The 14,174-nt window shown below is 42.6% G+C and overlaps 1 protein-coding gene across 1 annotated transcript in view; it reads left to right on the forward strand.

Annotated features, from left to right (window-relative positions):
- LOC139643302 (unconventional myosin-VIIa-like) overlaps window positions 1-11,879 on the forward strand; it is a 51,550-nt gene extending 39,671 nt beyond the window's left edge. The window contains exons 36-50 of the mRNA XM_071518415.1: window positions 662-831; window positions 1,400-1,590; window positions 3,488-3,612; window positions 4,781-4,938; window positions 5,920-6,073; window positions 6,539-6,694; window positions 6,914-7,019; window positions 7,613-7,726; window positions 8,126-8,213; window positions 8,465-8,571; window positions 8,907-9,092; window positions 9,518-9,634; window positions 10,310-10,393; window positions 11,216-11,335; window positions 11,787-11,879. Of these exons, the coding sequence (XP_071374516.1) occupies window positions 662-831; window positions 1,400-1,590; window positions 3,488-3,612; window positions 4,781-4,938; window positions 5,920-6,073; window positions 6,539-6,694; window positions 6,914-7,019; window positions 7,613-7,726; window positions 8,126-8,213; window positions 8,465-8,571; window positions 8,907-9,092; window positions 9,518-9,634; window positions 10,310-10,393; window positions 11,216-11,335; window positions 11,787-11,879 (1,969 nt within the window). The remainder of the gene's footprint in view (window positions 1-661; window positions 832-1,399; window positions 1,591-3,487; window positions 3,613-4,780; window positions 4,939-5,919; window positions 6,074-6,538; window positions 6,695-6,913; window positions 7,020-7,612; window positions 7,727-8,125; window positions 8,214-8,464; window positions 8,572-8,906; window positions 9,093-9,517; window positions 9,635-10,309; window positions 10,394-11,215; window positions 11,336-11,786) is intronic.
- Window positions 11,880-14,174: the final 2,295 nt, after the last annotated feature.

The raw sequence follows: 14,174 nt of genomic DNA on the forward strand, positions 1-14,174 counted from the left end.
CTCTATTTTTTTTACCTCTCCTTCCTTTTTTCCACCTTTTCCATCCTCTCCCCTCCTTTTCCTACATCTTATTTTCCTCTTTCCATTTCTCTCTCCCTCTTCCTCTCCATTTCTTTTTACCTCTCCCTCCCATTTATTAACCAATTCCCATACTCTTCCCTCTTTTCCTCCATCTTCATTTCCTCTTTCCATTTCTCTACCTTTCTCTTTCCCTCTTCCTCTCCATTTCTCTTCACCCCTCCCTCTTCTTTTTCAACCCTTCCCAATCCTCTTCCCTCCTTTTCCTCCATCTTCTTTTCCTCTTTCCATTTCTCTCTCCCTCTTCCTCTCCATTTCTTTTTACCTCTCCCTCCTATTTATTAACCAATTCCCATACTCTTCCCTCTTTTCCTCCATCTTCATTTCCTCTTTCCATTTCTCTACCTTTCTCTTTCCCTCTTCCTCTCCATTTCTCTTCACCCCTCCCTCTTCTTTTTCAACCCTTCCCAATCCTCTTCTCTCCTTTTCCTCCATCTTATTTTCTTCTTTCCTTTTCACTATCCCCCTCTCTCCCTCTTCCTCTCCATTTCTCTTCACCCCTCACTCTTCTTTTTCAACCCTTCCCCATCCTCTTCCCTCCTTTCTTTCCTCCCTCCCTCCCTCCTCTCTCTCTCTCCGTCAGAGGGGGTAAGTTGCAGGGTCAGAGTTTCACCTTGGCGACCATTAAAGGAGACGAGTACACCTTCACCTCCAATAACGCCGAGGACATCCGCGACCTGGTGGTGACCTTCCTGGAAGGCCTGAGGAAGAGGTCAAAGTTCGTGGTGGCGCTGCAGGACAACCCCAACCCTAGTAAGTCCTGGGTGGAGACGGCAACGTTCCTATTTTTGTATTCTGTCTCTTAAACCTCAGAAAATGTTTGAAATGTTGGTGAGGTGACTAGAAAAAAAGGGATTTATATCTTCCTTTGAGTTGTAGGATCCTGCAAGTGTAACCTCAATTTCTCTGTGAGATTCATATTTTGGATAGGCATTCTCAGTATTTCAATAATCAGAATATTTCACCAGTCAAAACAGACTTCATTCCTCTGGGGTTTTTATTAGTGAGAGTTATAGTTTCTATTCAGGTGACAGTCTGAAGTGGGATGAAGGTTGAGAAAAAAACCCTTAAGTCTGAAAAAGTTAAGTTTGGTTTAGTTTAGTTTGGCTTTCTTTATCTAATTTGCATAGTGAGAAAACAAGCAAAATGATAAATAAGAAACACAATGATAAAAACCCTTGAAAGTAGAGATGCAGATTACTAATTTGTGCAGGTAAGATTAAAAAAGAAAACTCCAAACAGCTTATAAGAACATCTCACCTCAGTTCAACCAAATCAGAAACCTTCCTGTTTTCCTAACCTGTTTCCTGTCCCGGCCCAGCGGGGGAGGAGTCGACGTTCCTGAGCTTCATGAAGGGAGACCTGATCCTATTGGACCAGGACACCGGCGAGCAGGTCCTCAACTCCGGCTGGGCGCACGGCGTCAACGAACGGACCAATCAGAGAGGAGATTTCCCCGCCGACTGTGTCTACGTCCTGCCCACCGTGACCAGACCTCAGCCCGATGTCGTGGTGAGAGGAAACACACAGGAACGCATTCAGATGAGGACACACATGCAGACACACACACACACATGCAGACACACACACACATGCAGACACACACACACATGCAGACACACACACACACATGCAGACACACACACACATGCAGACACACACACACATGCAGACACACACACACACATGCAGACACACACACACACATGCAGACACACACACACACATGTAGACACACACACACACACATGCAGACACACACACACATTCAGACACACACACACATGCAGACACACACACACACATGCAGACACACATACACACATGCAGACACACATACACACATGCAGACACACACACACATGCAGACACACATACACACATGCAGACACAAACACACATGCAGACACACATACACACATGCAGACACACATACACACATGCAGACACACATACACACATGCAGACACACACACACATGCAGACACACACACACACATGCAGACACACATACACACATGCAGACACACATACACACATGCAGACACACACACACATGCAGACACACACACACATGCAGACACACACACACATGCAGACACACACACACATGCAGACACACATACACATGCAGACACACATACACACATGCAGACACACATACACACATGCAGACACACACACACACATGCAGACACACACACACACATGCAGACACACACACACATACAGACACACACACACATGCAGACACACACACACACATGCAGACACACACACACACGTAGACACACACACACACACACACATGCAGTACACTTATACCTCTTCTCTCACTTTCTCTTGTTCTTTCTCTCCTTTCTCTTTCTCTCTTTAAACAAGTAAACAAAAGCATGCAGCCCATTCCAGCCAACCTAATGTTGCACTGACCCAGACTGAGAAGAAGCAGCCGTTGGCTAGAGGAGAAGTTAGGTTGCACTTTATTGTCCAACAGAGACCAGACTTCACAGCACTGGCTTCCTTTTCTCATTATTTCCAAAGGAAAGGAAGCTCTGTTTCATGTTCAGCACTGACAGCAGTGTGAGTTAGAGGCGTTGAAAGTTTATTTCAAATTTTTTAACTTTATCAACTAATGTCAGCTTGAGTAAAAATGTGCCACACTTCAACCAGACACTCAGTAGTTTCATAACAACTTCAGGTGCCACCAGCTCTTCCTCCAAGCAACTGATGAGCACAAAGCCTAAAATCTCAAAGTCTGATTATCAGATGGAATCAATTCCATTATTCCCTTTTCAAATAACAAATATCAATAACGGCAAATAACAAAGCCAACTGGTTCCCAGGGAAAAAAGAAAAGAAAAAACATAGAAAACTAGCAATATAGAGACCTGACATTAGTTTTACTACATTAAATCCATGGGTGACATCTCAGTAGAGGAATTATTTTACAATATTTATATCATAACTTTACATTATCGACAAGAGTCAAGTTTTCCTGTTCTCAAAATAGGGTTGCCAGATCTTCTTTTAAACAAACCTTTTTCCTCAGAGCATATAATGATTTCTTTCTAAAGGAATACATTCATCCATCTTTGAAAATCATTAAAGTAACACTTTATTTGGATAGTTCAGTGTTGAAAGTCAACTATCAGGTGACAAAGCTTTTAGTGACACATCAAAGTCTTTTGATAGCAAGTTCAGCATCAGCATTAAACTATTCAAATAAAGTATGAACACCAATTCAGAAGTGCTGTTGGGCTTGTCAATTTTCCAAGCCAGATTCTGTTTTCGATCTTCTTTATTAGCTTTTACTACCGTCTTTTATATCATTTTATGTTTGATATGTTTAAATGTGTTGCTGCTGTGTCTAATCTAATCTAATGTAATCTGGTGTAATCCAACCAATCAGGCGCTGGTAACCATGACGCCGGACCAGCGGCAGGAGTCGGTCCGTGTTTCCCAGCTCGTCCTGCAAGAGAGCGACGGCAGAATGAAACCGTACACACTGGAGGAGTTCTCCTACGACTACTTCAGGTACACACACACACACACACACACACACACACACACACACACACAAACACACGCATCTCATATACAGGAATGCATACATTATACAAACTGAATCATTAACATCCACTCTGTCTCTCAATCTCTTTCATTTTCTCTTTCTTTCTTTCTACTAATTATCAATTTGCCAGTACTTTGTAGCTGTTAAAGTACCTGTGACCCACTTAGTTTTGTAATGAATCCCATCTTTCCATCTCTCTCCTATTCTCCCTCTTATAGCTACGTTTCCATCTAACTGTCATGCCAAGTTCACACAAAGTTTTGAAAAGTTGGGAAAAATAAAATGTGAATTAAGTGTGTTTCCATCAACTGGGAAGAAGCAAATAAATTGGCTTCCTGAAAAGTAAAAAAAAAAAAAACACAAGATCCACCAGAAAAATGGAAAGAATCTTTGAAGAATGGATTAGTGTTGGGTGAGATTGGTCCTGGTGACTCAGCTGTTCAAGGTGCAGCCCATGTAACCACAGCATTGTGGGTTTGAATCCGACCCAGGACCTTTGTCACATGTTGTTACCCTTTTCTCCCTTGTCTTCCTGTCATTCTGTACTATCAAATAAAGTAAAAAAATGACAATAAAAGTACTTGGTGAGCTGTTATCTTTAATATCAGCTACTGTTGACCATATTTCATGCGAAAGACGAAATCAAAGAAATGCACTTGGTGATATTCTAATACACCAACTAATGTTCACATGATACAGACTAATACATGGGAGAAAAAGTGGGTTTGATATTTCTGGAGGTCTTGGTGGACAGATATTTTATATGTGAACATTAAAAAGCCTGAGCCAGACTGTTGTGCAGAGAGACTGAACCATCGGTCTGGTCGATACTAACGAGCATATGTCATTATTTATTCAACAAATGGATCCAATCAAATGTTTCCATCACTGTTTACTGCCTAATTTATTTATCGACAAAAACATTTTCCGCTTCAAGTGAGCCGGACAAGTTCTTCATGTTTGCTGTTTCCATTCTTCTTTTCTAATTCGGTTATGGTTTGCAAAAAATTACTTGGATAGAAACCCAGCTTGTCTTTCTTCCCCTCTCCCTCTCTCTTTCTCTCTCTCTCTCTCGTTTACAAATCTCCTCTTTATCTATATATAACCTGCGGCTCTTCGTGCTCGGTCCAGGCCTCCTCCCAAACACACGCTGAGCAGGGTGATGATCACGAAGAACCGAGGGAAGGACAAGATGTGGAGCTGCACCAGGGAGCCGCTCAAGCTGCCGCTGCTGAAGAAGGTGATGAACCACGAGGAGCTGGCCCAGGACGCCTGCATGTCCTTCATAGATATCCTTTCATGTGGGACAGTTGGGTTCATTATACCTTACACATTACGAATTACCTTACTTATTACTCCTTGAGAAAAGTAATTCGTTACTCCACTCGTAACATTACTTTTGTGTTCCGCCCTAAAACGATTGAGCTAGGCTTACTTGCGTTCATTGGACCAATAAATATTGTGGAGCTAAGCCACATTACAGCAGAGGAATCTAAATAATGACAGACACTGAATCTGTCTTTAAGGTTTTTAATAAAGACAGAGCCTACAGCATTAAATTCAGGCTTTCTGAGTCATATTTTCCACTTTGTCGGCTCGTTCATGTCACTCTGCTGTAATTCTGATATTTCTGACAGGACTTGAAGGCAGCATGAGACGAGCACAATTTCTCGATCGATAGCTTATGACGTTATAATGCAGAACATAAGAATATAATGCAAGTAACGACCAATCTGTTAGATCAGTAACTGTAATGTGATTACTGAAACTGGAACAGTAATGCCTTACTTTACTCCATTTAGGGCTGGACGATATGGTTGAAATCAATATCACGATAATCATAAGGATTTTTTTCAATATCGATATATATGACGATATGGCTCACATAAGCAAAATCACGTTAAATAAGCAAATTAATGTTCATCATATTGACCCGAATGGTAATGTTTGGTGTGATGTCAAACTAAACTGAAATTTTCACATAATATTCCTGCCATGCTTCATTTTGTCTGGGTTTCTGAATAAAATTAGCTTGTTCTCATCAGTTCAGACAGCAGAACTGTGCGTCTCGATATCCCAAAATCACCATATCATCACAATATAATCCCACTGAAAGACGATAAACGATAATATTGAATTATCGTCCAGCCCTAACTCCATTACGGGAAAAAGTAATGTGATTACAGTAACGCATAAACAGGCATGCACATACACACACCCCATAGTTGGCATGTCAAGCTGTGTTTTTTTTTCCTTGACGTTCGCCCCACCTATGATGAAGTACATGGGCGACTACCCGTCCAAACGCACCCGCTCGGTCAACGAGCTGACGGACCAGATCTTTGAAGGAGCGCTGAAGGCCGAACCTCTGAAAGACGAGATCTACAGCCAGATCCTCAAACAGCTCACCGACAACCACGTCAAGTACGGAACCTGTAGACTCAGCATCTGGTTTAAGACACTTTCATGACTAATCACTGGACCACAGTGTGTATGATAGACAGTGTACATGTCGCACTACAAATATACACTGGATGTAGAAAATATTTGGGACAGTTACTCTTTTCGTGAAGTACACTGATGAGGTGAATCCAGGTAGAAGCTATTATCCCTTATTGATTTCCCTTATTGAATCTATACTGATCACAAAGGAGATGTAAAGAGAAGCAGACGAGTTACAGAAGGATTTTAAAGCTTTGAGACAATTCAGATGTGGATTTTGCAAAAGGGGCTGCAACTGAATATCGGGAAGATGTCCCCAATATTTTCAGTGAACAGTCACCATTCAGTCACTACATGCATTCAGTGTTGTTCCAGCTGTAGAGGAGGTAGAAGTTATTCCAACAGATATTTTAAAGTGTCCCTCCCTCCCTCCCTCCCTGTCTGCAGGTACAGTGAGGAGAAAGGCTGGGAGCTGCTGTGGTTGTGTACCGGTCTGTTCCCCCCCAGTAACGTCCTGCTGCCGCACGTCCAGCGCTTCCTCCAGTCCAAGAAGCACCACCCGCTGTCTGGAGACTGCATGCAGAGGCTGCACAAAGCGCTACGGTAACACACACACACACACATACACACAAGCATGAACACACACAGACAAACACACAGAAACAATCAGAAAGCTCAACTGGTGGAACCCTGAGGCCGATGGGCCACAGCAGTAGAAGACCAACTTGCCAACGATACATTCCCTTCACTTCCTGCTCGTCTGACTTCCCCGTTTCCTCTGTGTGGTTGTTCTTGTTGTTGTCGTCATGGTAACGGTAACAGAAACGGATCCAGGAAGTATCCTCCTCATCTGGTGGAGGTGGAGGCCATCCAGCACAAGACCACACAGATCTTCCACAAAGTCTACTTCCCCGACGATACGGACGAGGTTAGACACACACACACACATTCAAACATGCATGCATGCACATAAGCCTACACACACACACAAATGAATGTACACTCACACACTGTTTTACAAATTTCCAGTCAGTTTGAAATCTAAGATCCTTTGACCATGTGTGTCAGGGATTGGGGTGGACCCAGGTGCAGACCACGAGGCAGGAGACAGGCTTGAGAAACAAACAAAAGGCTTTTACTTGGAGTCTTGAGCAGGCAAGGACACAGAACAGAGGTCAAGACCAGACTAGAGTAAAGACCAACAAAGACAAGGCAAAGACTAGAGTAACATAGACTAACAAAGACAAATGAACCAGCAAACAAAGGAGGGTAGCTGAGACATAAATACTGAAGTAACAAATTAACTAGACGAGGGACAGCTGGTGAGTGGGGTGAAACAGGGAGAACTGATAGGCTGGGGAAACACTGAAAGCAGGGCAGGGCTAACGAGGCTTGATGCAGGGCATCTGGTGGACAGGTGGAGAATGGCATCTGACACAGATGCCAGACTGTTACAGTGTGTGTGTGTGTGTGTCTGTGTGTGTGTGTGTGTGTGTGTGTGTGTGTCCACCCACCCACCAGGCGTTTGAGGTGGAGTCCAGCACCAAGGCGAAGGACTTCTGTCAGAACATCTCGACCAGACTGCTGCTCAAATCTCCTGAAGGCTTCAGTCTCTTCGTCAAGATCTCAGACAAGGTCAGACTGACGGACTCAACGGATTTGTTTATTTATGCAAATTATGGTGTTTATTTTGTGTTGAATTGAACCTGAATGGAAACAGCAAGTGTTAATAAAATTCTCTTAGTATCGAAAAAAAACCAACCAAAAAACAGTTTTATGCAAATAAAGAAATCATGAAATGCAGCTGTGTTTTACATTCAGGGAGTCTAAGTGTTTTTTCACTTCAACCCAGCTGATGGAATTTGAATTATATTTTTTGCGACATTTCAAAAGTTTGCTTAATGATCTTTAATAATTTAATAGAATTATCTCCTTGATTAGCTTGCAAGGCCTCCAAGCTAATGTTCTTTGCAAAATAAACGTGTGTGTGTGTGTGTATATGTGTGTGTGTCTCTGTGTGTGTGTGTGTTGCAGGTGATCAGTGTTCCAGAGGGAGATTTCTTCTTCGACTTTGTCAGACATTTGACAGACTGGGTGAAGAAAAACCGGCCTGCTAAAGACGGTTGGTACCTGCATGTTACCTGCATCAGAAATATATGACATTAGTATTGATTTTAAGGCATTAAATGAACCAGAAGCCTGTCAGTTTAAAGCCTCACCCACTTTCTCATTACCAGAGAGCAACATTAGCTGATCAAGCTTGATTACAGCAGCAGTGCTTCTCCCTCCTCCTTCTTCCCTCCTTCCATCCTCCCTTCCTCACTCTCCTCTCCTCTCCTCTTCTCTCCTCCCTCCCTCCCTCCCTCCTTGCAGGTACCGTTCCCTCTCTGACCTATCAGGTGTTTTTCATGAAGAAGTTGTGGACCAACACGGTTCCAGGGAAGGACTCCTTCGCCGACTCCATCTTTCACTACTACCAGGTTGGTTTATGGGATAAATACAGACAGAGAGCGCGTGAGCGTTGCAGTTGTCGGTGGCAGCCATGTTGGCTCCAGGCTCAAATTGAAACACATGAAACCAACCATCTGTCATTCAGCCAAGAAAGATATTCATGCTTCATGCATCTTCATCTCCTCTGGCACAGAGAGACTCGTCCCACATTAGAAAGTGGGATGGAAATTGTAACTGACTTGTACACTTTTGTAACTTTGAGGAACTGTTTGATGATGATATGAATAATGATGATGATGCTGACGACTCCTTTTCTTCTTCTTCTTCTTCTTCTTCTTCTCTCTTCTTGTCATTATTTCATCAGGAGCTGCCTAAGTACCTGCGCGGCTACCATAAGTGTTCTCGCGAGGAGGTTTTCCAGCTCGGAGCGCTCATCTACCGCGTCAAGTTTGAGGACGACAAGTCCCACTTTCCTACAATTCCCAAGATGCTTCGGGAGCTGGTTCCCCAGGATCTGATTCGTCAGATGTCACCTGATGACTGGAAAAGGGTAAAACTACAATGCTAATGCTGAACTACAGTGTTAAGCTAATTTTATCCCATTAGTTTCAATGAGGAATCCGAACAATTTTAACAAGCTATTTTGGGGAAATTGAACGATTTTTTTTTTCCTACAAAGTGTCTGGTAAAGAAAAAACACTCTATTGACAGATTGATATTTAAAATGTTAAGATATCTGTCTAATAGGCCTCAAAATTCACCAAAAATTCACCAACTACTTTCACTATTTTACCAGCCAAGTCGATCCAAAGGAGGATTTGTCACCTGTAAATTAGATAAACATGAATATTTAAGCCAGCTGCTATAGTTCTTATCCAGTAACACTCCCATCACGATTCAGCATAAATTAAATTCATGCGGAATATATATCTGTGTGTGTGTGTGTGTGTGTGTGTGTGTGTGTGATGATATCAGTCTGTGGTAGCATACTTCAACAAGCAGGCTGGTAAATCGAGGGAAGAGGCCAAACTGATGTTCCTGAAGATCATCTACAAATGGCCGACCTTTGGCTCCGCCTTCTTTGAGGTCAAGGTAAAGACACGTCTGCTGACTTCCTGTCTGTCTGCATCTCTGTTTCTGTCTGTCTCTCTCTCTCTCTCTCTCTCTCTCTCTCTCTCTCTCTCCTCTCTCTCTCTCTCCTCTCTCTCTCTCTCTCTCTCTCTCTCTCTCTCTCTCTCTCTCTCTCTCTCTCTCTCTCTCTCTCTCTCTCTCTCTCTCTCTCTCTCACTCATTCATTTATTTGGCTCTCCATTAGATGTATAAACAGCAGGTACTTTTCCTATCAGTAATCTTTTAGAAATTTGCAGAGAGAAAAATGGCTACTGTATATGGAAACATGTATGATATGATATGTATATATGTTACAATATATGATATGATACAATATATATATGATATGATATATGATAAATATGATGTTATAAAAGAGTTTCATTCCAAAATGAGATAACCACCGAAATGTGATGGCAACTCTTAAACACAGTACTGGGCTTAAAATAAAGTACAGTATTTTAGAATTAAAGTTATTCATTCAAACCTTTTCTCTACAATTATATGATTAAGGACAGAATCATCTGTGGTTTGGAGAATTTTAGGACGCTTTTTTGTGTGATGAAATGGATATACAGCATTTTGGAATGAAACCTTTCATATGTAAATGGATGGTTGGATATAATAGTAACATACACTACTGTTTCTTGTCTTTAGCAAACCACAGAGCCTAACTTCCCAGAGATCCTGCTGATAGCCATCAACAAGCATGGAGTCAGTCTCATAGACCCAAAGAACAAGGTGAGTCTGTACTGAAACACCCAGTGGTGTCCTGCCCAGCTGTCTGGTGTTAAAGGATTATCTTTGGTGCTCAGTTTGGACTTTCCCGCTCAGAAACAGGATCAGTATTGTCTGTGGATGGAAGTAATAAGAAGCCTCATCTGCATCTGCTGTCAACTGCCAGTCAGGTGTACACCTGGTCAGATAGGTTAGCAAAACAATACCAAAAGTTGCTCAATATACAATTATTGAAGATTGCCAAGCTAGTATGTAAGTTTTCTATTAAGTTACAAATTCACTACACATGACCCCGTGGCTTTTGGGGCCCTTGGTGGTATATAGGTCTTTCTCAATATACAGTATGTTCCTGTCTGTTCTTGTGTCGTCTTGTGATGCGTTTGACACAATATCTAGCGACCACAGTATGAGTCCAAAACAAAAGATCACTGAGAATGGAGGACGGATAAAGATCGTGCAAGTTTACTTGCCAACTGCAAAAATTCGAGGATGCATCGGATGGTGACTTGGCCAACGAAAACAAATGGGAAGCCCCAAGATTAACTGTGAGAATGACGCATCAGGTCCAAACAGCACAACAGACTTTAGTACAGAGCTGGTTGAAACAGCTGGGGAAATAAACACATCAAGCACAAAGCCCTGCTCTCTGTTTGCCGTTCTTGAGAAGTTTGTTCTCTCAAGGACAGCTTAGGAAGAACGTTCTCCACAAAGACACACAAGGACTTGGTAGTGATCATCTGTGCATGCATTACTACTGCTACTCTAATCCTACCTGTCTCACCTCTCTCCCTGTCGCTCTCTCTCTCTCTCTCTCTCTTTGTGCAGGACATCCTGACCACTCACCCCTTCACTAAGATCTCTAACTGGAGCAGTGGGAACACCTACTTCCACATCACCATCGGCAACCTGGTCAGAGGAAGCAAGCTGCTCTGCGAGACCTCACTGGTGGGCGGCAGCAACACACACACACACACACACACACACACACACACACACACACACACACATACATACACACACACACACACTCTCTTACATGGTAAACCAAACATCTGTCAGTCATAAAACAGTTAAATTTAGGCAAGTAAGCTTTGGTCATGCTGGTTGGTTTGCTAAAAATGAAAACTTCACTTGCAAAAGAAATCTTCTTGGTATGATTTGATTATCAACCTTCTGAGTTGAAGGCAAATATAAAGGTCCATCCACCTCACTATTTCTATTTCAAACTACTTTTTGTTGTTGTGGTGATTAAACATATTTCTCTCACTTTTCATGCACGGAGTACATATTTGCATTTTAAAACGTTGTGCTCATTTCACAAACTTCCAGGAGACGAGACTCAATTAAATGTTTGTGTGTGTGTGTGTGTGTGTGTGTGTGTCCGTCACATCCGCAGGGCTACAAGATGGACGACCTGCTGACCTCTTACATCAGCCAGATGCTGACCACCATGAGCAAGCAGCGCTCTGGGCGGGGCCACAGCAAGTGAACTTCTTATTGGCAGGAGGCCGCTGAGCTCATCCGGCACCTGCGCCCCATTGGCCAGTACTGCAGCTGGGGGCGGAGCTTCGCCTATGAGCTGTGGTGGATGAGCCGCAGTCCTTCTGCTAAATCGGAAGGGTCAAAGGTCACCGGGGAGAGTTCGGTCGCTAGCAGCGACGACCCCGGCGAAGGCCCCAGCAGCTACTACTGTAACTACGACGACGAGCCGTCCAGTGAGGATGACTACCTCTGAAGACTCCGCCCACCAGGACCCACACTTCTGTTTGGTTCAGGATCTGACAGTCCACTGGACACATGAAGACACAAACACACTAACAGTCGGCCCTGTTGTCACGCTGATCTTCTTTGACTGAGGGACGCTTGGTTCTAGGTGCAGGATCACAAGGTTGAGCGAAAGCTGCACTAGGCAACTTTAAACTTTGGCGGCCCCAAGCGGCAGAGGGAGAAAAGTTTGAAGGACTTCATTACCCAGAAATCGTGTAGTGTCGTCAGTAAACTGTGCACTCCTTCAAATCTAAATGTCTTCTTCTCAGTGTCTGGTGGGGTGGAGGAGGTGAAGAGGTTCAGCCATAGTTTGGTGAGTCCAGCTCTCTCTGAACGGAGTGCTGCTCTCTGCTGTTTAGGAAACACTTTTGTATTTTGCTCTTCAGTTTCGATTCATCACCTCCTGAGCAGAATTCCCACCAGTGTCCACACCTGCCACCAGAAATTAATTTGGGCAAATAGGGAGAATCTACGGCGTCTTAAGCTTTTTTCAGTTCCATCCCCAAATTGTGATTTAGACTGATAAGACGGGTGTATTTTACATAAATATCTTGCCTAGTGCAGCTTGAAACTTTGAGAAAGTCAAGAAGTCAGTCAGCTTACATGGAGTTAGTTCTCTCACTGTAGTTTACGCCTAGGAAACAAACTCGGCAACACCTACCATGTTGTTCTTTCTGTGTTATGTTTTTTTAAGAGAACCGATAAAGCATTACCATTCCATCACTTTGAATAGTGAATTTCCTCAATGTGTTGATGTCACTGACCCGATCCTTCTCTGTTTGGTTCTTGTACTGGTTGGTGAGTTTAGTCAGGCAGTTTATCTTCTCTGGCCTGGGATCCAAACTGGAACCCAGGAACCCAGGCTCATTCCAACGTTCCAGTACTGTTGTCATGTGTTGACCCAGTAGAAACAGGCCTGTAACCCATTTTGGGTCCTGGCCTGTAAAGTATTTATAGTATAGAATTAATACTGTAAGAGCTGTAAAAAGCTTTAATATGTTGCTTGTGTTGTTATTTTTAATGTTCAATTCATGATTTATACGTGTTTACACTCCCTTTGTTTAATATTGTAGATTATTAACTGTTTTTGTTTTTAGCGTTACATTTTATGCCTTAATTTTTCTATTTCCCTTAAAACTTTCCTAGCATCCTGCAGATGCTGAGAAATACACCTGTTACTGTGGTTTTTTTTTGTACAGTTCCTGTAGTTTTTATCTGTTGTTACAGTGCAGCGTCTGAACACATGGATCTGGTCCAGATTCACCAACATTGCATCAAAATGTATACTTTTTTTCCTTGCACCTCAGTTGCTTGAGCTAAGAGTGCAAAGTTTATACAAATCAAGCTGTGGCACAGGAGCACTGCACAAGCAAACAGCCTTCTTCATCACCAGTTGCAAGTGCAAATTGTGAGCTTCAGATATCCACCAAGGTTGACTCTGTTGTGCCCTGAAGCCTCTTTATAATTGGAGCGTTCTCTGATCTGATCTGAGGCTCTAGGATGGAAAACCCTCATCGTCTTGCAGCAGTGATAGCTGATCTCTCTGCTTAAAATCTTTACACCTCCTTTCAAAGGATCTCATATGTGCTGAGAAGCGTTAGTGGATTGGGAAACTCGATTTGCATGGCCTCGCCTATAAATAACTACTATATGAGCTAAATAATGAGATTTACATATAATTGACATATGCATGACCATGACATGTACAAACAGGCTTTATTGAGCAGCAGTATGCGTCCGATTTCCGCTCACTGCGCACTGTTAGTGGTGTGATATTCAGATTTGGTCATTTTGGTGCACAAACGATTAATGAATCTGGACCTGGATTTTCTAAGAAATATGTTACTGTGAATTATAAGGCTTCACCTGATATTTTGTTAAAAAATTACTGATTCACATAATGCAGCAACACACATGTCTTTACATGCAGCTGAAGTTAGATTTTTTGAAAAAGTAAAAAAAAATCCATCTTAAAAAGGTTATATTTGTTCTGCAACATAGGACATGAAAACTATTC

This window comes from Centroberyx affinis, unplaced genomic scaffold (genome assembly GCF_046629955.1).
Source record: "Centroberyx affinis isolate AG114_WGS23_722 - 3 ecotype Tasmania unplaced genomic scaffold, CSIRO-AGI_Caff_v1 ptg000581l_1, whole genome shotgun sequence".
NCBI lineage: Eukaryota > Metazoa > Chordata > Actinopteri > Beryciformes > Berycidae > Centroberyx > Centroberyx affinis.